Source organism: Aspergillus costaricaensis, assembly GCF_003184835.1.
Source record: "Aspergillus costaricaensis CBS 115574 unplaced genomic scaffold BO79scaffold_3, whole genome shotgun sequence".
Taxonomy (NCBI): Eukaryota; Fungi; Ascomycota; class Eurotiomycetes; order Eurotiales; family Aspergillaceae; genus Aspergillus; species Aspergillus costaricensis.
Genome location: NW_020291803.1, coordinates 518,564 through 539,104, shown reverse-complemented (window position 1 = coordinate 539,104; position 20,541 = coordinate 518,564). Strand labels below are relative to the sequence as shown.

The window sequence follows — 20,541 nt, the reverse complement described above, 5'->3', positions numbered from 1 at the left end:
ACCACAACACTTCTGAAGGCGACATCAGAATGCTTGGCGGCTATGTGCGGGGGTGGAGGGAGAACTCTGGGGAATCTCCAGATTGAACTATCGCTCATGATCATTCGCTCTACCAAGAACCCAGCAATTTACGACCTCTTGGCCAATGAAAATCCCCGTCAGCAGAAAAAGAAACTGATAATTAATTAGTTACTAGTACTAGTAGCATGAAGGGTGGATGCTAATCAATCTACCAAGTGTGGTGTGCATGAAATGCTTATCAGGCAAACTGAGATGATCTAGTGTAACACGGAGCTGGGAAAGAGGGTGTAGTGGGAGAGGAGCTGCCTAGCTAGCTATCTTGCTAGGTCCGGCGTGCTGGTGGGTTGGTGTGTATCACCGTGACCATACGACGGGCACCGATTGCGGTCGAGGTGCAAATCCCACGGCCCAACCGGTCTTAACCACACGCACCCAAGGAAGGCGCGCGCCCCCCTCCCCACAAGGCGCCAAGTTCAGCGATCCGGGGATCCACAAGCTTCTGGAACGGGGCGTTTCGACCAATCATATCATAGGGGCTGTATCACGGTGATATCGCCGATTCACAGGCTTCACAGCCGCTGCCCCCAGGTTATGCGGGGCCGCGCTTCCGGAATCCGGACGCTTCTACTTTAGTAAAGACGGTACCGGCCATGTTACTGTATGGAGGGTATGTGTCGTATTGGGTTGGTGGTGTGGTTGAAAAATTCTTGCTTCCTTGCTGTCATTGGTCGTGAAGGGAGAATGTGAGTTGCTCTCTTATCTGACAGCATTTGCTGCGATGGAATTCCTACTATTACTCCGTCTACAACATCACCGATCCCATTAACAGGGAAAAAGAAAAACAGGGACAAGGACAGGGACAGATAGCGCGCGGGTAATGGCAATCCAATCCCCCAAGGTCCTTCAACTTCCCTTACGGGACCATATTTTGCGGCCGCGTAGTAGGGGTCGCGGTCTTTACTTTACCGGAGTATAGCCAGTGGCCAAATATTGTATGGAGTTGGAATTTACCCCGAAGTTATCCCTCCTCAGGGAACCAACGAACCGCTATCCGCTAAACCCAACACTAACCTTATGTTGTTTTCCTCCCCCCTTGTTCTCCCGAATCACACCATCCAGCCCGTTTCTGCACGAATGCCTGTCTACATCCCTCCCCCTCCTCCGTCCCTCCGTCCCGTCTTCGACATGGATTCTAGGTACTACTCCTCTTACTCCGCAGTAACTTTCTTCAATCTATTCAATTAACCAATAATTGGCCATGTTGAAGCTAGAATTGTTGTACCCGGGGAGGGCGCCAGACAGACGGGCAGGCAGAAACAGGGGGGAGGGGGAGAAAAACCGGGGATTGTACGGAGTAATTTATATTATTTTCTTTTTTTTTATTTTATTTTCCTAACGGTCGCTTTACGCGCGCGCACGCCGTTAGCTAGCTATCTATCTACTTACTTATTTTACGGGGTATGGGACGCTACAACGCTATGCTACTTTACTTATCTCTCGTGTTGTGATGACACGTCGCCTGTAAGGTAAGCAAGCAAAGCGGGATTTGGGGGGGAAGGTACGGCGAGCGCCGGCCGCTGACACCCTGGTTGTTGTGGCGCTTTTCACCTGCCTTTCTTTCTTCCTTTCAGCCCTTGGATTATACTATCTTAGTTTACCTATAGTTACTTACTATACAGAAGGAGTAGATAAGCTGGTAAGTTGCTGATTTCCTTGCTTGCTTTGCTTGATTACACAGGGTAAGGAGTGATTACACTCGGTCGGGTAAATTGCCAGTACCTGAATCTAAATCCTTCAACTTTACTATTATCGAACCCCGTGTCTATAATTATAATCACCAGCAGTGCCAGTGCCAATGCCAGCGCCAGTCCAAGCTCCAAGATAGTAGTGTCGTCTATAGCTTCAGTGATGGGACTTCTCCCCCAAACCGGTAAAATATTAATGAGGATTGACTTGACCCATTGCCAAGTGGTGCGCTCCTTCCTCCCTTCCTAGTTCCCTCAGGTCCTAGTTTGCTTTAGTGAGGTACTAGTGTAAGTGGTGAAAAAGCTTGGGGCCGGAGGGGGATGGAATTATGATGATGGGTTTGAGATAAGGATTTTTTTTTTCTTTGCGGTTAGTTCTTACTAAGTACATTCTAGGTGATGATGATGATGACGGTGGTGGTGCAATTGTTGTGACCATGCCATATATTCTATACTACTTACTCACTACTATACTCATATTGTGTATTTCTTGTCTTAGGAGAACAGTGAAAAATAGTACCGCCGTAGGCAGACATACACACGGACCTGGCACTACTAACTAACTAACATATTAATTAATATATCGACTAGTTTAGTAGTTAGCTGCCCCTCTCTTCTGTTCTCCCCCCCCCCTCTCGAGCTATGACGACGATCTCGGGGGGAGTTGTGAGGAGAGGAGAGAGAAGACCAGAGGGCTAGAACTATGACCCCTTTCACATGATAACCAACTATAGTATGTATCGACATAGTCTAAGCTTGCAGCTTGCAGTTTTTAGCTAGGTTACTTGGCTTCAACTTCTGCACGGCATATGTAGCCTAGTACTAAGTAAATACCTACTCTGATGCTTCTTTTTTTCTGCTGGTGTAGTATGTATCGATGTATGATGTAACAAAAAGTGTAATTTTGTATTTATTGTCCGTTATTTTTTTCCACAGACCGCCACCACCTAAATAACCTAATGAGATTAGTTAATACAGATGGGATGGAATAGCGGGGATAGATGCCTAGGTTGGATAGAATAGCCAAGACAACAACCCAAGACAATAATGAAAGGGGGGTGATGAATGAATGATTGGAAGGATAACAACTACGTACACTTCTCCTTTGACCAGATAGGAGTTAGAATGGAACCATAATTCCTTTTTGTTTTCAATCCTAATATTCTGTACTAAAAGCTGAGAAGGATACCAATGAGGAAATTACCCGATTGGGAATGATGGGGTAAGAAAGAAAAAAATCACACCAGACGGAGGAGACAGAGACTCACGGAAGATGGCCGGGATTGCGTCATGAGAATGATTTGCAGCTAATCCAGGAGTCGAGACATGGGCCTGCCTTAGTGGCGGCGCACTGCCGCGTTTCTAGATGACAATCTCCCGCGTCTGGAGGACTGGATCAGGCTGTTGACTAACTAGTACTTAGTTCTAGTAGCGCACCATAACTGGACAAGGGTTGTTGTGTGGGTTGTGTGGGCTACGGAGGGGGAGAAAGGACCGGAGATCCGGTGTATTAGATAATATCGGGTTCTAATCTGACTAGTTATATTAGTTGATTCTGTTGCTTTGCTTTGCTATCATCATTATCGTATAGTTAGTTATGTAGGTGCAGCAACAGCAGCAGCAGCAGGAGCTCAGCTCAGCTCATCTCAGCTCAGCCAGTCTATTCCGTAGTAGTAGCTTTTGCCACGTCAGGGCACTACTGCTATTTTCTTTCCGCTTCGCTTTGTTGGAACGGGAGCGTACTGTCGTTATCCTAATCTCTTCTTCGAGTGGTACTGGGTCCTTTTTTTTTGTCTGCCTCTTTACTCCGTATACATGTGATGATTTGACTGGACTAGAGAGAAAGGGAACCACTCGTGAAGAATTTTCGCGTAAAAAGAAAAGAAGAAAAAAAAACCAACCAAGGCACCACTCACCGTCCTCAAATCCAGACAATTTACGAACAAATTCCGGGACAGAACCTGCAAGAATGATACGGTGATCGGATGATTTCGGGAGAATTCCGGGCATTCTTCCCCTCTGGGGCCCGTCTTGCGACTAACGGGGCTGGCTGGATAGTTTATCAGGGCGGATTGCGGAGAAATTTCTTACCTAACTTGCCCCCTCCTCGCTCTCTCCAGATGGGCCGGAGCCACGGGCTGCCCCGAAAAGGGTACCTCGGTGAAGGTACCTTTGTGGTTAGGCGCTTTTTCCTGCCCTGCCATTCTTTCCCTTCTTTCCCCTTGTGACAAGACTGACGACCGACCTCCTCCTTCAAGGAGCTTGGTACTCCGTAGCGGCGTAGCGGCCGTAGAGATGTCTCCTACCTAACTAATTACTACACTAGATGAATTTTTTCTTTCCCTCTAACGGAGTACTTCCACCCCCCTCCTTCGCCTTTACCAGGTTTGATTGAAGCCCACCAACCACCCCTTCACTTCCTCTCCCCCTCTTCCCCCCTCCCCTCTCTAGTATCTTCTCCCCCGGCTGAGGCAATTTTCCATTCATCGGCATGTCCGTCCCGAGTCCTGGATTCTTGCCGAGTCTGTCCCGAATCCCGTGGTGGTCTGAGCCGTCCTGACTGGCGGCTTCCCTAACCAGCCCTGATTTCTGGGGGTTGATTTCCGGTGGACGGAGTACAATCCTCCCCCCTTCTCCTCAAGGGTCACATTAATCCGGTTACTGTTCCAGGCAATCATGTAACTATTCTGGAGCCGTGATGTGGCCAATACACCGGTAGCCCCATTGTTTTCTCTTTCCCATTATTTTTTTTTCCCCTCCGTATGTCGGCATTTTCTTCCTTCCGGTAGAATGTTTGCCCTGTCTATCAGTCTAATGCTTATCACACGTTAAAGTTTTCAATGATGGCTTTTAGTAGTATTTTTCTTCGATTTTCGCCCCTGGCTAGTTTTACTCTGTATAGTCTGAGTTTCTCGCTTCTGCGCAAGACTGGGGCTTCAGGGAATATAGCGGTGAGCAAACCAAATTTTTTTTTCTAGCCAGATGTCCCATCCTGACTCACACGAAAGCGTTGCAAAAAGACAAGATGTGTGCCCAACCCGGTTCCAGCCATTGGGGCCATCTTTTTTCTTACCTGTCCAGCATTATGCCGTCGTTATGTGCCATAATTGTGTGAGGGTGGATCCCTCTCCTCCCCCCCCCCCAAGTCAGGACTGTCAGACCACCCCCATATAGTTACTACTTACGGATACGGAATAGTAGTTATCAACTAATCGGCTACTTTAGTCCTTAACCGCCGGATTCAGCTGTCACGTGTGTTGGGGTCGTTATGAGTTACTCCGGACGGAGGTGAAACCCTGACAGATACCCCAGGCACAGCCGTGTCAAATCCCGATGCCCATCCCTGCTTGGGGTGATAAATGATATTCCGTCCAATCCGTTCCATTGATAGGCGGAATATTTCTATCCCCCTCCCTCGAGGGGATTTCCCCATCCTATCATTGACTCTCGCTAGTCCTCATTTCCACACTCATTCATTGATTAATAGTAGCAATGTAGTAGTATCCTAGGCCAGGGTGCTTAATATCGGCATATCCGGACACGTGCCGGGGTATTTTACCCTCGTTCGAGCATAGTTCACCCAACCAACAGCTGCCAATTACTACTAGTAACTATTTACTACTACTACCTTGTTGGTGTGTTCATAAGCGCCACGGGAGAAAAGTATGGTGTGAGATAACAACAACAACGACAATAACAACACGGGGCAGCAGGCACCCGTATTGCCAATTGCCATAAGCAAGCACCCATGATGCCATCCGATTGGGTGCTGGGATAATTGTCTCGAACAACCGAATCTGCCCATGGCGCAGCTCGATAGGCATGGAATTGTTCTAGTCCTTCAGTCTTTATTCAGGGGTACAGTCCTGTCACGCCCCTGGTCACGGGCGCTCAGACTACGCCCATGACGTCGGGTCTTGCAGTGCAGAGCAGTGCTCTCTGCTCTCCAGCTCAGCTGGAGCTGTGTGTCTCTGCTGCCTGGCTGGGCTAGGACCCTGTGATGGTGGGAGGTGGAGGGGTCTAGATAACACTCCACTGACCAATCTATCTTCTTCTTTCCATGCTCTTGGTGATAGGATGAGTGTCGGCGGTTTCAAATCAGGTAACAGCCATGCGCCGGTTAATATTGAGGGTGTGAGAGCAACCAGGCATGAGTCCAGCCCTTTTGGATGCCGAGTCCATCTACTACTTGCTTCTTACCCATCCGGGGAGATGGTGCTTCGCCATTATTCTAAGGCAGAAGCTGCTTTTGTACCCCACTGCCGGCGGGATAGACAATCGGTACTTGCAGTGTCGTCTCTGATAACTAAGTGATGGACTCGGTCTGTGTTAGTAACATTGTTGCGATGGCTATGATAGGGTGATTGAGGTTGCTTTCAACTTTTTGGTCATGATGCAAGAATTTGTAAGGTTGTTTCCTCAAGGTATCCTTCTATGGAGGTAAATAATGTGTGGACATGTGATCTTGGTGTAACACTCTGGTCTAAATAGTGTTTCAATTCAGGGACTAAACTTCCCCCGTAAAAGGTTCTTGAATACCTTAGAGACTCAAATCTGTCGACAATTATCATCACCAGTATCTAGTGAATGAAGATAATGAGTTGATACCAACCTTTTATGCTGCATGATATCCGTGTTGTCTCACTTCCCACCTCCGATACTCTTGACTCTCCACACCCCGGAGACATGTCCGATATGGTGATATCAAGACATATACTGAGCGACATGACAATCCCTTGGAATTGAGCATCAACAATGACCTGTCAGTTCTTCCTTCTGACATATCCCATACCAACCACCCCAATTCCTCTCATCTCCTGCCTTATCTTCTCAAAGTATATTCGGTAATATTACCCGATGCGGTCGCGATGATGTCGCGCCTCAATATTCTGCCGCGTCTGCCCGCCTCCCGTCGGCCGAAGCAAAAGTCATTCAGGCATGCTTTTTCACCATTGCGATTAGTTTTGTGCTGTTGAGTGCCGTTCGTTCAGTTGTTGCCGGTGGCTATTCATTTCCTGTAACACAATTGTTCGGGGCTGCGATTGCCCCGGCTGCCCTTTTCCCACCACCCTCTCCTTTCCTTCTTTCTTTCTCTCCATCTCTCACGGCCATGGCTCCCCCGCGCCAGCGGACGACAGCCGCTCAGGATGACTCTCGCTCTGAAGGCTCCAGCACTGCAAGAGAGCATAAAACGACAACGGGAAAGTCTCGCAAAGGTGCTGGCGGAGCAGCAGCAGTGGCCGCTTTGAACACTCGCGAGGCAAAAGCTTCTGCGAGCTCTGCAAATGTCACCAGCGCTCCAGCTGGAGGCGAACAGGACAATTTACCAAAGGTACGCTGCAATCGGTGTTAACTGGCTCTTATCTTGACTATACATTCACTATATTCTCCATACCACTTCTGTCCTTACTGTGGAATCATATCTGACATGGATTGGATGTAGATCCCCTGGTCCGAAATGCCCCTCGAACTCCTCCACTCCTACCGACATGCCTACAAACTGTCTACCCCAAGCGCGTTCTCCAGCGAATACTCCCACTTGCTACTCTCCCGTGGAATCGGACTCCGATCACCAACTTCTATCGCCGCGCAGAGAGCACACCTAGCCCGCCAGGACCAGACGACGAACGGTTCCCAGTCGAGCGCATCCACATCCCGAAAAGTTCTGCAGAGCAATTCCTCCGCCCCAAATGGCGTCAGCACAAGACACAAAGACCGTCCGTCAAACAAAGACCCAGATACAATTGATGTCAAGGGTGCGCTGCATCACATAATTGGTCAAGAAAGGGTGTGCAAGAACCAGCTTGCCGTCACGGTGCGCAAACACTTCAACAGCGCTGGTCTTGCGGAACAGGAGGCTATTGCACGGTTCCTGTACAAGGTCCGTGAAGAGGGACGAGGACGACACTTCCGTCTCAGATTTCAGCCATAGTTTCTGCACCATCCTTCTATGACCTCGTCTTTCCCATTTATCACCTACCTTTGATCCCGGAAGACTCATCCCGGGCCTGCGGATATGTCGTGGGCATAACCTCGGCTCATTGTGCTTCTAGCCTTGTGCACATTTTTTTTGACGGGTTCGGGATTGAATCTATCTCAGGACTCCAAGCCCTCTATCCTCCCTACTCATCACCTTCAACGCTTCTCCCCTTTCACCGGTCACCGGGCATCCTAGTTCCTTTACCTTTTCATGATACCCATTGGTGCTAGTTCAGATAAGTACTTCTTCCTTACTCCTTTTCACTGTTTCCTTTGTTATCCTGATCTGTCCACTCGGGATCACACTCTCTGTATGTTGCCATTGAGCCTCATCTGCCTCCAAGATTCTGTCATGCTGGCTATCTTATACGCCGCATTAGACCCTCGCCATCACTTTCCTTCTCTGGCTCATATACTTGTACATTATCACTCGGCAATGGGATACATCGGCGTTTTATCTTCATGTCTAGATTAATTGCAATAATATACCTGTTCTGGTCAATTCATATTCATAGTACCTCTTCACCCGTCCTGGGTTATATATATATATATAGGTCGGTAACCGTACGCATACTACCCCATCAATGACAACTACTAATATCAACTAAGACATGCATGACCTAGTAACTTGTTCATCCAATTGCATTTTCCTCTCCCTGTCTGTCTCTTTGCACTTCACTTATACTCACTATATACATTTCACTTCATTCCATTTCGACAGTTGGTCCCTTCACTGTTCCACCGGCCAGAACTGAACCATAGAACAAGACACAAAGGACAAGTAGCAACAGCAGCAGCAGCAGTAAAAATAAGGATAAACAAAACCACTAAAACTAGCTCAATGAATAAAAAATCGAGGAAAGAAGAAAACAAGGAGAGGAATACCTATTGATGACTAACAAGCGCAAAGCAAACGTTTCAGAGAAGCGAGAGTTGACGGGAGAAAAACGCCAAAATGCATCATAAACATAAAAAAAACGTGTCCATTCCATAAATAAGTCTATCATACTTTCATATCATGATCCCTACCCCTGTTTCAATTGTCATTCCAATCCATAGCATCCCGTGAATCTCACCCCGTGCATGCATGTGTAATTAGTTGGTTTCATTTCCATGCATTCAGGCCAGCCCAGGGGTCATTGCCAGACGCAGATGTAGATTGGGGTTGGGACTGCGAGGGAGCTTTGTGGTGCTGGGATGTGCCGTAGGGTCTGCTCTGGGCGTAGCCGCCAGGACCCGTTGGGTACGGCCCCGTCGTGGAGGGGTAATTGGTCTGCTGGGGACGGGGCGGCGGAGGAGGCGGAACGTAACCCTGGGGCATAAAGGAGGATGGCGCTGCTGGCGGAGTGGGCCCGGCGTAGCTGAATGGAGTAGGGGTGGACGTGTAGAAGTTTGGCGGGGGAGAGACGGCCGGAGGGACGGGGTAGGCCATTGGGTTGTAGCCCTCTGAGAGAGGCGCTGCTGCGCCTTGTTGGAACGTCTGTCCTGGGACGTAGGAAACACCTGGTGCGTGGCCCATGTACTGTCCGTAGGGGGCAGGTGAATGCGAGATAGGGATGCCCTGAGGCTGTCCCCCGACATTGGGAGGGTACCGTGGGGACATCTTCGGTGAAGATATGGCGGGGTTGGGATATGCGGGCGTCTGAATGGCGGGAGGAGGGGACTTGACCTTGGATGGGGCGGTCGTCGTGGAGGAAGGAGTTGATGATGTCTTGGGTTCCGTAGACAGGCGCTCCATTAGCTGTCGCAGCTTCTCCCGTTCGCGGTCTTCCTGCTCAGTGGCATTGCTGGCCTTCTCCCGCTCGATTTGGCCTAGCAGCTGGGCGCCTTCCGATCGCCGATTGTTGATGAAGGCCTCAACGTTCTTCTTTAGGCTGTCTACGGTCTCGGTCATCTCCTTGTAGAAGGTCTGGGCTTGCGCCGTACCCGACAGGAGACCATTGAATGCATCGTAGATCTTCTTGTATCGGGACATCACCGTGTTGCGTTGACGGGTGATGGCTTCGTACTTCGATTGCTCGGCACGCACTCGTTTGTCCTGCAGTAGATCACCGTAAATCTTCGTAAGCTCCTTCATCAGCGAAGCCTGCTTGTGATTGGCCTGGAGGAGTCGGTTCTGGTGCGGACGGAATTTTTCCAGCTCCGCTTCGAAAAGCTGACTCTCCTGTCCAGAAATGGTTTTCTTGTTGAGTATCAGAACGTTCGAGATGTCGTCGTTGTGGACCTGTTTATGGGCTGTTAGTCTTGCGGAGCAATGTGCTCAAGCCTTCACATAGACGTACCTTATCCTTTAAGTCTTTCAAGACCTGAGCCCGTTCTCTCTTGACCAGATTCAGCTTCTTCAATATAGCTTCAACTCTTGCGATTTGCTCTGACACCGAGGAGCTGCCTTCGTCGTAGACATCATCAATCAAGCTTCCTTCCGCCGTTGGTGCGTACGGGCTGCCAAGTCCATTTTTACTCTTGCCCTGCTTGGAGCCAGCTTTGATCATGGCACGTTGGAAGAGTACTTCAGCTTCGTCTGTTTCACCCGCAGATCGCATCTCATCGAAGTCTGCCTCGTACTGCCGCAGAGTAGACAGCAGCTGCGAGTCGCTGGCACTCGCTTCATTAATGGTGTCTCGGTAGGTTCGAATATCGCCCCGTAGAGTAGTGTTTAGCCTGGCGCTGGGCTGCTGACTCCAATCCGCTCCGTATTTGGAGCGCATCTTCTCGCATACGCTCTCCTCCAGGTCCAATTGTTTAGAACACTGGTCTAGTTGTGCGAGAATCTCCACCTTGCGATCCTGTAGCCCATCGAAGGCCTTGATGAATGGTTGATGACCCGCAAGCTCCTGGCACCATCGTCGGAATTCATCATCCACAGTCACCTCCTGGTCCATCCCCCCTTTTAGGATATTCAAGCTACCCGGAAGTTTTAGATAATCAAGACTAGCCGCCATTTCTCCATTTGCCGTCTCAACTTTCTCGGTTTCCGCACGGATCAGCTTGGCTTTCTCTTCATCATAGAGACTGGCCGTTTCCGTAACGGACATCGGGACCAGTTTTTGGAAGATATCCGGGCCGATGATACGTTGGATATCCTGGCCTTGATAGAGCTCGCTGACAGGAATTGCCTTTGCTGCAGGAAGCTTCGCAACAGCTGACAAACCTGCCTCGCTGGGAATGGGTTGGTGATAGATGAAGTCGTTGTCCTTCATAAATACGGTAAGCTTGGCTTGGACATTGGCAAGATGATACTTGATGATATCGAGGAGGTTGGTGCCCGATTCGGAGCTCAAATTGGCATTCGGGGAAACCGATGATGGGAAAGACTTGGCCCATCCTAGTGCTGCGGTTGAGTTCTTCTCTGCCAGCTGCAGCCGAGCAATGGCCACACCGTGTGATCCGCTTTCGCTGTCCGTCAAGGCTTGGTAGTAGGATGCTACGGATGCCATGTGCGCCGCCTTGGCTTGCACAACGATTGTCCACACTTTGTCGAAAATTCCCTTTACGAACTCCTGCATTCCCTCAGCGGCCTGAGAGTACAGATAGGCGGACTGACTTGCGAGTTTTGCGAGTAGACCGGCCTTCTTATTGTCCGCGATCTGCTTCTCCAGGAATACTTCTTGGCCTTGTGCGAGGGTGATGTTGATCAGAGCCTTAACAGTTTCCCGGTTCAAATCGGTCGACGGCGCATGGAGGAAATTCTCGTTGATATACGTGAACATGCCTGCGGATGCTTGGAAAGAGTGATACGCGGTTTTGAGACCGGTATCTTCGGCGCGATTCTGGTTTGCCGCATGGCATGACAGAACGGCGGAGATGTTGAAGATAATCGATGCTTTCTCGAACGCCAACGAGTATTGCGAAGTAGGCTTCTGGGTAAAGGCATCATACCTATGCGAGGAATTGAGGCATTAGCAGACTGGAACGGCGTGGCTGGTACAGGAGAAGACCAAGGGGTTAGGATACCAAGTGAAGGAGATCTTGATATGGTTCTCATCGACCGGAAACCTCAGGTCCAAGAGTTCCAGCTGTCCGTAATACCGATACAACAGGTCGCGGCCTGTCGCACTATCCTTCCCCGCGCCCCTCATGTCCTGGCGCAAGCGGTTGAGGGTCGCGCATTCTGAACTGTAGCGATCGGGGTCCTCACCGTAGCTCTGACGGATGTAGTCCTTGAGGGGTCGAATCCAATCGATCTCGTTGGTCTGCTTGAGCGGACACGAGATCATAGGCGATTGAACCATCTTGTTGCTCGGGAGGAGCGGGGAGCTCCCATCCAAAGGCGGAGAGACAAGCGGGCCCGAGGTCGAGCAGGGAAGTCAAAGTAGGGCGGACAAGGGCGAAGTCGTAGTGATCGAGGGGGAGGGTTTTCGGGGATGGCACTGTGGGGTAACGAAGGTAGGCGATGCTTAGTCGTTCAACCCTGCGAGAATTGTGGTGGCCGGTGGTGGTAAGGATCGATAGATAGATTAGTCGCAGGGTCGCTAGCAAGTCTAGTCGTCCCCGAGGCAGCCTAACAGTAGTTCCGTCGTTAGCTCGACGATGATGACGGAAGTGGGGAGCCCAGCAACAAGACCAGCGAGGGAGGCGGGAGGGAATTGGGTGGTGTAGTTGCTCGGGGAGGATATTAGGCTTTACCTGGCAGGCTACAATGCAAGACAAATGACAGATCTCACCTGCTGGGTGATAGAATCAGACAGAAAGGAGTGGAGTGGAGTAGAGAGAGAGAAGGCGGTTGGTGGTGGTTGACTGAAGGTGATTGTGACGAGTTGCGGATGGGGGCGAGGAGTGTGCTGTGATGGGATGCTTTCTAACCGCCGGCCGTGACGGCCAGAAAGGCAGCAATGTGGCATGCCTGAATCTATACTTTCCCTCTTACTCTCTCTCTGACACATCTTGCAATTTAAATCTCCACCAGTCAATGTCCTGTACTCCTCCAGACAGTTGGACGATCGAAACTCTGAATTGATTACTTGTTTTAGAAAGAGAAGAGGAGAATGTCTTGGAGCGCTAACTCTAATCGTACACGACATACATACACACATCATCCTGAGTAAGTCTCTCTATAAACAACCCAACGTCACAAAATGAATCAATTGAACGGATACAGGCGAATCGAATTATCCCAACATGCAGAATGGCACCAGAACCCCCAATCTCGCCGGCGCTATGATATTTTCCCGTAAACATAATTACACAGTAAGGAAACGAAGGTGTTTCGAAGGAGTATCCAGATTTTGTCGATTATACACATGTTTGTTGGGGAACTCCTTTTAGCTGGAGCCGGACTTCTTCTCGTCGTCGGATTTGTTGCTGTCGCCGCGGTCCTTCTTGCCTGACTCGCTACCCGAGCCTTCCGATCCCGATTGTTTCGAGTGGTTCATGAGCTTGTGCCAGGCCGATTTGAGGAATCCCTCGTTTTTGGAGGAGTCGGAGGTGGAGCTGGAGTCAGGAGTCGATCTGCTTCGCTGTCAGCAACACCGTAGAAGTAATCAAACTCATGTTAGCTACAAAACTCACCCATCCCTGGGGATGTCCATGATGCGCCTGGCTGTCTTGTCACCCATTTCATCTGCAAGAACCTCGAGAATTGTTCGCTGGTTGCTAGTCAAATACTTCGGCATGGCAACCTTGAACTCCACCTTCAAGTCACCCGTAGGAGTGAAGGCTCTAGAACGGCCTCCGAGTTTCTTCATACCCATGCCAGACAGTGTAATGCGGTCACCCGTGCCAGTGCCCGTGCCAACCTTGACCTTGACCTCGCCGTCCAAAGTCGGGACGGTCACTTCACCGCCAAGCAGAGCAGTGGTGAGGGGAATAGAGGCCGTGTAGAGAATATCGGAGCCGGAGCGGCTAAAGCGGTGGTCGGGGGAAACCCGGATGGAGACGTAGAGGTCACCGCGCTGTGTACGGGAGCCAGGGGCTGCCGCGGTGCCTGTCGGAGGGGCGTCACCTTCTCCGGACACTCTCAGACGCATACCATCCTCGACACCGCCGGGGATGTCGACCTGGACGGTCTTGCGATCTCTGACCACACCACTTCCTTTACACGAGCCACACTCGGATCCGCGGGGAACAATCATTCCCGCACCTCCACAGGCATCGCAGGTTGCTGCAACTTGGAATCCTCCCTGCATGAAATGTACCCGTGTGCCAGAACCGTTGCACTGACGGCATTGCGAACGTTTGGCGCCCTTCTTCAGTCCATCTCCGTCACAGGTGCCACACTCTTTCAGAGGAGTGATGACAATATCCTTGGAGGTACCCTTCGCAGCTTCCATGAAAGAAATGTTGGTTTGAACCTCGATATCTTCGCCAACCAAGATCTCCTGAAACGGGCTTCGGCGTCCTCGACCCGCACGGCGAGCGCCACCGGTAAATGCGCCGAACAAGTCCTCGAAGTTGATGTCACCCGAGAATCCTCCTCCAGGGAATCCACCACCAAATCCACCACCGAAGCCGTGGAAACCACCGGCGCCGGCAAACGGGTTACCGCCAGTGGGATCGAAGCCGCCATTCTGGTCGAAAGCAGCTGAGCCAAACCGGTCGAAATTCTCGCGCTTCTTCGGATCGGACAGAAGTTCGTAGGCCGACTGAGCTTCCGCAAACTTTTCCTTGGCGCCAGGGTCTTTGTTGGTATCCGGGTGGTATTTCTTGGCCATTCCATAGTAAGCTTTCTTGATGTCGCCTGCAGAAGCACCTTTGTCGACTCCTAAAACTTTGTACGGGTCAGACATGGCTCCAAGAGGAGCGGTCGTATGGAAAACCTGCGGACGGGAATGGAAACTTAGTCACAGCCCGGACAATCTCTCCATGGGACATTGTAGATGATACCTACCCTTGACGACAGGAATGCCGGACTGTTCTTGCTACGAACACCATCCCGCAGGCGCTGGCTTGTTGAAGAAGCAGTCGACACATGATAAGTCCGAACGGTGGTGGGTGATCGGACACTGGCGGCCGGGCTCTGCTTGGAGCATTGTCGCGAAGTCCGCAGTAAACGAGCGGGAATAGCCGCGGCTTTGGGCATTGCGGCGGAAGCAGCACTCATCGTGAGCAGCAGAGGAGCATCCAACGGGAGGATAAAGAGAGACGATGAGAGAGGGAACGAAGGAGAAAGGCAGAGAAGCGAGATTGGAAACCGACGAAGCTGATTCGAGCAGAAGCCGGTGACCTCTTAGTTTTGAGACTCGCTCGACCGCCTCCTGATGGGGAAGACGCTTGGAAGCTTCGAGTCGCTCGCCTCGAAAAAGTTTCCCGACCGGAGCATCATTAATCCGCGCGCTGCGATGATGAAAGCCTGCTTCGGTAATCAAGCACTCGACCGACTTGACCGAAGTGAACTGATCTCCCCCTCGACCTCATTGTGCCCATTGAGCCATCACCTTCCTCTCCTTTTGTCTTCGTTGGGATTTCTCTCTCAGTCAGCTTCCGAGCTACTGTCTTGTATTATATTAATCCCCATCCCCTCTCCTTCCCACTCACCTGCTTCTTTGCCGCCTCGTTTCATCCGCATCTACATTAGTAAAGCTACTAGCATGCTCCGCGGCCAGACTCTCCCCTGGAGAGCCGCACTCCAACAAGCCTCGCGTCCCTTCATCCCTCGACCTCTACTTGCTCCCTCAAGATACAATGTCACCGCCCGATCGATACTAAATGCGTCGCGACTTCACCGCTCCCTCCCGACCTCCCGCGCCTTCTCCTCGAGCTCCATCCGGCGGAGAGAGAAGCCCCCGCCCGGCGACGAAAAGGACGACCCTGCTCAGAAGGAGCAGAAAGACGCAAGCGAGGAGAAGGATGTTGAGCGTGCTCCAGACGCCCGACGCAAGGCTGCTGATCCCTCTGGCAAGCAGGGATCGTCACACGAATCCGGAGCTCCGACATCGGGCTTTGCACGGCGGAAGGAGAAAGCGGGCGCGGACAAAGAGCAACGTGGCCTGGAGGAAGACTCGAAGAAGGATGGTAATGCAGTAGAAGGCAAGGGGAACTCATCTGATACCCCATCCCCTATACCTGTCAATGGTGGCTCCGACTCGAGGCCTAGTGGCGCGAATAATGGTGGCAACGAGGATGGCGGTAAGAAGGGCAAGAAGGGCTCCGGCGAGAAGGCTTTGCAGAAGCCATCAGTTCCCGAAGTGTATCCTCAGGTGATGGCAATCCCGATCGCGAAGCGACCGTTATTCCCGGGCTTTTACAAAGCAATCACCATCCGAGACCCGAATGTAGCCGCCGCCATACAAGACATGATGAAGCGGGGACAACCATACGTGGGTGCCTTCTTGTTCAAGGACGAGAATGCAGATGGCGATGTGATCGAAAACCTGGATGACGTCTATGATGTTGGCGTCTTTGCTCAGATCACTGCCGCGTACCCTCTCCGGGGCGAAGCGAGTGGGGTCACCGCCGTTCTTTATCCCCACCGTCGTATCAAGGTGTCTTCGCTGCTTCCGCCTAGCGACGCTGCCAAGGCTGGTACAACCGAGGAGAAGACATCAGAGCGCCGTGGGGATGTTGTCGCCAGTTTCGAGGAGGGCACTGCCGAACTCGCCCCCAAGGACCACTATGAACCCACCTCCTTCCTGCGAAAGTATCCCGTCAGCTTGGTTAATGTGGAGAACCTTGCGGAGGAACCCTACGATAAGAAGAGTGCTATCATCCGCGCCGTCACCAGTGAAATCGTCAACGTCTGCAAAGAGATCGCGAGCCTGAACCCGTTGTTCCGCGACCAGATTTCTGCATTCTATACGGACCAGTTTCCCGGCAATCTGAGCGACGAGCCCGCTAAGCTGGCGGACTTTGCCGCCGCCGTCTCGGCAGGAGAGCTCAACGAAATGCAAGAGGTCTTGGAGTTGATGAACATTGAGGAGAGACTTCCTAAGGCCTTGGTGGTGCTGAAGAAGGAACTCATGAACGCGCAACTCCAATCCAAGATCTCTAAGGACGTGGAAGCTAAGATTCAGAAGCGACAGCGTGAATACTGGTTGATGGAACAGATGAAGGGCATCAAACGGGAGCTGGGCATCGAGTCCGATGGCAAAGATAAGTTGGTCGAGAAGTTCAAGGAAAAGGCAGAGAAGCTTGCTATGCCGGACGCCGTCAAGAAGGTGTTCGATGAGGAACTCAATAAGCTGGCCCATCTGGAGCCTGCTGCCTCTGAGTTCAATGTCACCCGCAACTATCTGGACTGGCTTACTCAGATCCCTTGGGGACAAAAGAGCGTGGAGAACTTCGGTATTCAGCATGCGGTGAAGGTTCTCGATGAAGACCACTATGGCCTCAAGGATGTCAAAGACCGTATCCTCGAGTTCATTGCTGTGGGCAAACTGCGTGGTACCGTGGAGGGCAAGATCCTTTGTCTGGTCGGACCGCCTGGTGTGGGAAAGACCAGTATTGGAAAGTCCATCGCACGGGCATTGAACAGACAGTATTACCGCTTCTCAGTTGGAGGCTTGACCGACGTCGCCGAAATCAAGGGACACCGTAGGACCTATGTAGGCGCTCTTCCTGGACGTATCATCCAGGCCCTCAAGAAGTGCCAGACCGAGAACCCCCTTATTTTGATCGACGAAATCGACAAGATCGGCCGCGGGCACCAGGGAGACCCGTCTTCTGCGCTTCTTGAGTTGCTTGATCCTGAACAGAATTCTTCGTTCCTGGACCACTACATGGATGTCCCGGTGGATTTGTCCAAGGTTCTCTTTGTTTGCACGGCAAACGTGACTGATACGATCCCTCGGCCACTCCTGGACCGCATGGAGCTCATCGAGTTGTCAGGATATGTTGCCGATGAGAAGATGGCCATCGCTCAGCGGTATCTCGCCCCTGCTGCTCGAGAGCTTACCGGTCTGAAGGAGGTTGATGTTAGCTTGACGGAGGAGGCCGTTGAGGAACTCATCAAGTCCTACTGCCGTGAAAGTGGTGTTCGGAATCTAAAGAAGCAGATAGAGAAGGTCTATCGTAAGGCGGCATACAAGATCGTTCGGGATCTCGGCGAAGATGTGCTCGCAGAAGAGAAGGCTCTGACAGATGAGGGCAAGGCCGTTCAAGAGGAGTCACAGAAGGAGACTGAGTCTCCCGACTCAAAGTCGCCTGTCGACCCGGAGAAGTCCACGACGGAAACGCCTCGCGTTGCGCTGAAGGTTCCGGAAAGTGTGCAGCTCAGTATCGGCAAAGACAGCCTTACTGACTATGTTGGACCCCCCATCTTCACGGCTGACCGTCTCTACGACACCTTCCCTCCTGGTGTGACCATGGGACTTGCCTGGACTAGCATGGGAGGTGCAGCCTTGTACGTCGAATCAATCCTGGAGAACGCCCTGACGCCTCAGTCCCGACCGGGCATCGATATCACCGGTAACCTGCAAAACGTGATGAAAGAATCTAGCCAAATCGCCTACTCATTTGCCAAGTCGGTTATGGCGAAGCAGTTCCCCGAGAACCGATTCTTTGAGAAGGCTAAGCTGCACATGCATTGCCCCGAGGGTGCTGTGCCGAAGGATGGCCCATCTGCTGGTATTACCATGGCAACATCTCTGCTGTCCTTGGCTTTGAACCACCCACTTGACCCAACCATCGCTATGACGGGAGAATTGACCGTGACCGGAAAGGTCCTGCGCATTGGAGGTTTGCGGGAGAAGACCGTTGCTGCTCGCCGTGCTGGTGCTAAGAAGATTATTTTCCCCGCGGACAACATGTCCGACTGGCTGGAGCTGCCTGAGGTGAGTGTTGGATGACAATTTGGGAGTGCCCGATAAGAAGCTAACTTACAATCACAGAACATCAAGGAGGGCATTGAAGGCCATGCAGTAGGCTGGTACTCGGAGGTGTTCGATATCCTCTTTACCGACTTGGACAAAGGTGCTGCCAATAACATCTGGCAGAAGCAGCTGGCTGAGAAGCCCGAGAAGAAATCCAACGAAGTAGAGGAAGACGAGTGAATTACGCCACCAGTCCTCACGCCTTGATGACATACTGTTCTCCAGCTCACGCCGGGCATTGTTTATTTTCTTTCTGGTCACGTGCAAGGCGTTATCCTGTGGAAAGCATGGTTCGGAGTTGTCTTCATTTTCTTGTCACTTTTTCTTCTTTGGTTTCTAGATTCACTTCGTGGCGTTTCGCCCTTTGCTTCAAGTTGTGGGCCATACCACAACACCAGGTTGAAGTTGACGTTCGCCTAAACTGGCTGTCTAGCGGTCCTGATACGACCAACGGCAAACTTGCAGCCTAGCACTCACTCCGCTCTGAGAAAAGAAGATGATTGGAATGGTCCATGAGACCGGCTGTGTATCATTGTTGGATCATGTAATAAGCCGGTTTGGAGGAAGAGGATAGAGCTCTGACTACAGTGCTGCCTGACGCTGTTTTCAGGCTTGCTAATGGACAATATCACATCTTGTATATGTACATACCAAAGCTTTGTCTTTGTTTCTTGTAATAGAGGCTACTTTGCCCAAGCCCTCTTCCTTCTAGACAGCCAAACTATGGCTTGAAACCTAGGTTCTGCCCATATTAGGTAGAGGATTGCCTCTTCACCTCGAAGATATCTGTAATCAAAGGTGAATATTACTGAGGCATGATCTGGCCCTAATGGAGACATCATATCCACGTAGTAGTTGGTCCTCCGGTTCCTACAATTCCACCTCACTTGCCAAGTATGTAAAGAAGTGCGAGAGAAGTATTTGTGTTTCAACACTCATTCACGCGTCCTACCTGTTAAAGGAGAGGCAGGATATCTCATTCACAGCGGCGTAAGTCACGGGACGTCTTTTCTCTTACTCTATAAAGCGCCTCGCAGGCTCTCTCTTGCGCTTCTCTAACTCTCCTCACCTCTCATATCCGTTTCTCACATACCCTCGTATCTTCTCTCGTAACTCACACATCCCGCACATATCGTCGATCAACATCTCTCGTTACCACCCAAAACAAAACAACCGCTACCCTCATCGTCAATCACGATGCAGTTCAATATCCTCTGCGTTCTGACCCTCCTTGTTGCCTTCGTGGCATCCGCGGCCGTCCCTGAGGTCGCTCCTGATGTCACCAGCACTCATGGAAGTATGTAGTTGTCCTTTCTTCTTATGCCATTCGCACAGAAAGACAAGATTGCTAACCGACACTTTCTCTGTATAAAGCCTGGTTCGATGTTGAAGACTTTGACGTGAACGATTTCAAACTTGCTACTCGTGATGAAGGTTCGTGCTTCTCTGTCTTTGTTAACATGACATCCCCTGTAGACACATGCAGGAAACTAACCCCTTCTCACTTTCTCTGAACACAGACGATTCCAATTCTGAATTGGTCAACGAAGACGACGGTGAAACGGTCGAAATTAAGGACAAGAGATGTCATCGCCGTGTTTGCCGTTATAGCTCTCAGTGCTGCCACACTGATACATGCGTTCTGGGCGCCTGCATGGGACCTGGAAAGTGGCCTTAAGTGTGATGCATGTATCCTGTCGACAAACATGCTTGATGATGGCCTAACTTTTGGCTGGCTATCTGGTGTGCATCATGAGTTTATGCTTGATGGATGGTGGTGAAGAAGCAAGCTCGAGTTAGTCGACATGGTTGCTATTTACCTGGGTGGTGTTGTGCTTTCTTTTCATAACTGCCAATCTTTCTCAGCTTAGTCTATGACACTGAGTGGCTCCTCTATTTCTTTCGTGTTACTTCCATTCTCCACTCTTGTTTTCTTTTCTGTGAGTCGTTGTTTGCCGAACAGGGCAATCGTCACCGTGGACTGATCTGTTGTCACCTGCTGCGCGGGACGACATGAGGAACGGACTATGGAGACTTGAGAGCCTAGTTCT

The 20,541-nt window shown here is 51.0% G+C and overlaps 4 protein-coding genes across 4 annotated transcripts; 3 read left to right on the top strand and 1 right to left on the bottom strand.

Moving 5' to 3' along the window:
* Positions 1 to 6,713: 6,713 nt before the first annotated feature.
* Positions 6,714 to 7,827, top strand: BO79DRAFT_42889 (histone deacetylase complex subunit SAP30 Sin3-binding domain-containing protein). Its single transcript, XM_025689235.1, has 2 exons — positions 6,714 to 7,098; positions 7,210 to 7,827. Exons 1-2 carry the CDS (start codon positions 6,877 to 6,879, stop codon positions 7,696 to 7,698), a joined length of 711 nt encoding a protein of 236 aa, XP_025543906.1. The 5' UTR covers positions 6,714 to 6,876; the 3' UTR covers positions 7,699 to 7,827.
* Positions 7,828 to 8,381: 554 nt separating this feature from the next.
* On the bottom strand, positions 8,382 to 14,928 carry BO79DRAFT_165524 (BRO1-domain-containing protein). Its single transcript, XM_025679263.1, has 6 exons — positions 14,572 to 14,928; positions 13,254 to 14,500; positions 13,023 to 13,196; positions 11,700 to 12,002; positions 10,028 to 11,624; positions 8,382 to 9,969 (listed from the first exon to the last, which is right to left on the bottom strand). The coding sequence occupies exons 1-6, from the start codon at positions 14,782 to 14,784 to the stop codon at positions 8,851 to 8,853; spliced, it is 4,653 nt and encodes a 1,550-aa protein (XP_025543905.1). The 5' UTR covers positions 14,785 to 14,928; the 3' UTR covers positions 8,382 to 8,850.
* A 165-nt stretch (positions 14,929 to 15,093) lies between these two features.
* BO79DRAFT_234960 (mitochondrial serine protease Pim1) lies at positions 15,094 to 19,137 on the top strand. The gene is made up of 2 exons (XM_025684434.1): positions 15,094 to 18,451; positions 18,509 to 19,137. Exons 1-2 carry the CDS (start codon positions 15,272 to 15,274, stop codon positions 18,668 to 18,670), a joined length of 3,342 nt encoding a protein of 1,113 aa, XP_025543904.1. The 5' UTR covers positions 15,094 to 15,271; the 3' UTR covers positions 18,671 to 19,137.
* Positions 19,138 to 19,687: 550 nt separating this feature from the next.
* BO79DRAFT_250779 (uncharacterized protein) lies at positions 19,688 to 20,168 on the top strand (the record flags this gene model as incomplete). The annotated part of the gene is made up of 3 exons (XM_025685832.1): positions 19,688 to 19,787; positions 19,865 to 19,924; positions 20,011 to 20,168. The coding sequence occupies 3 exons, from the start codon at positions 19,688 to 19,690 to the stop codon at positions 20,166 to 20,168; spliced, it is 318 nt and encodes a 105-aa protein (XP_025543903.1).
* Positions 20,169 to 20,541: the final 373 nt, after the last annotated feature.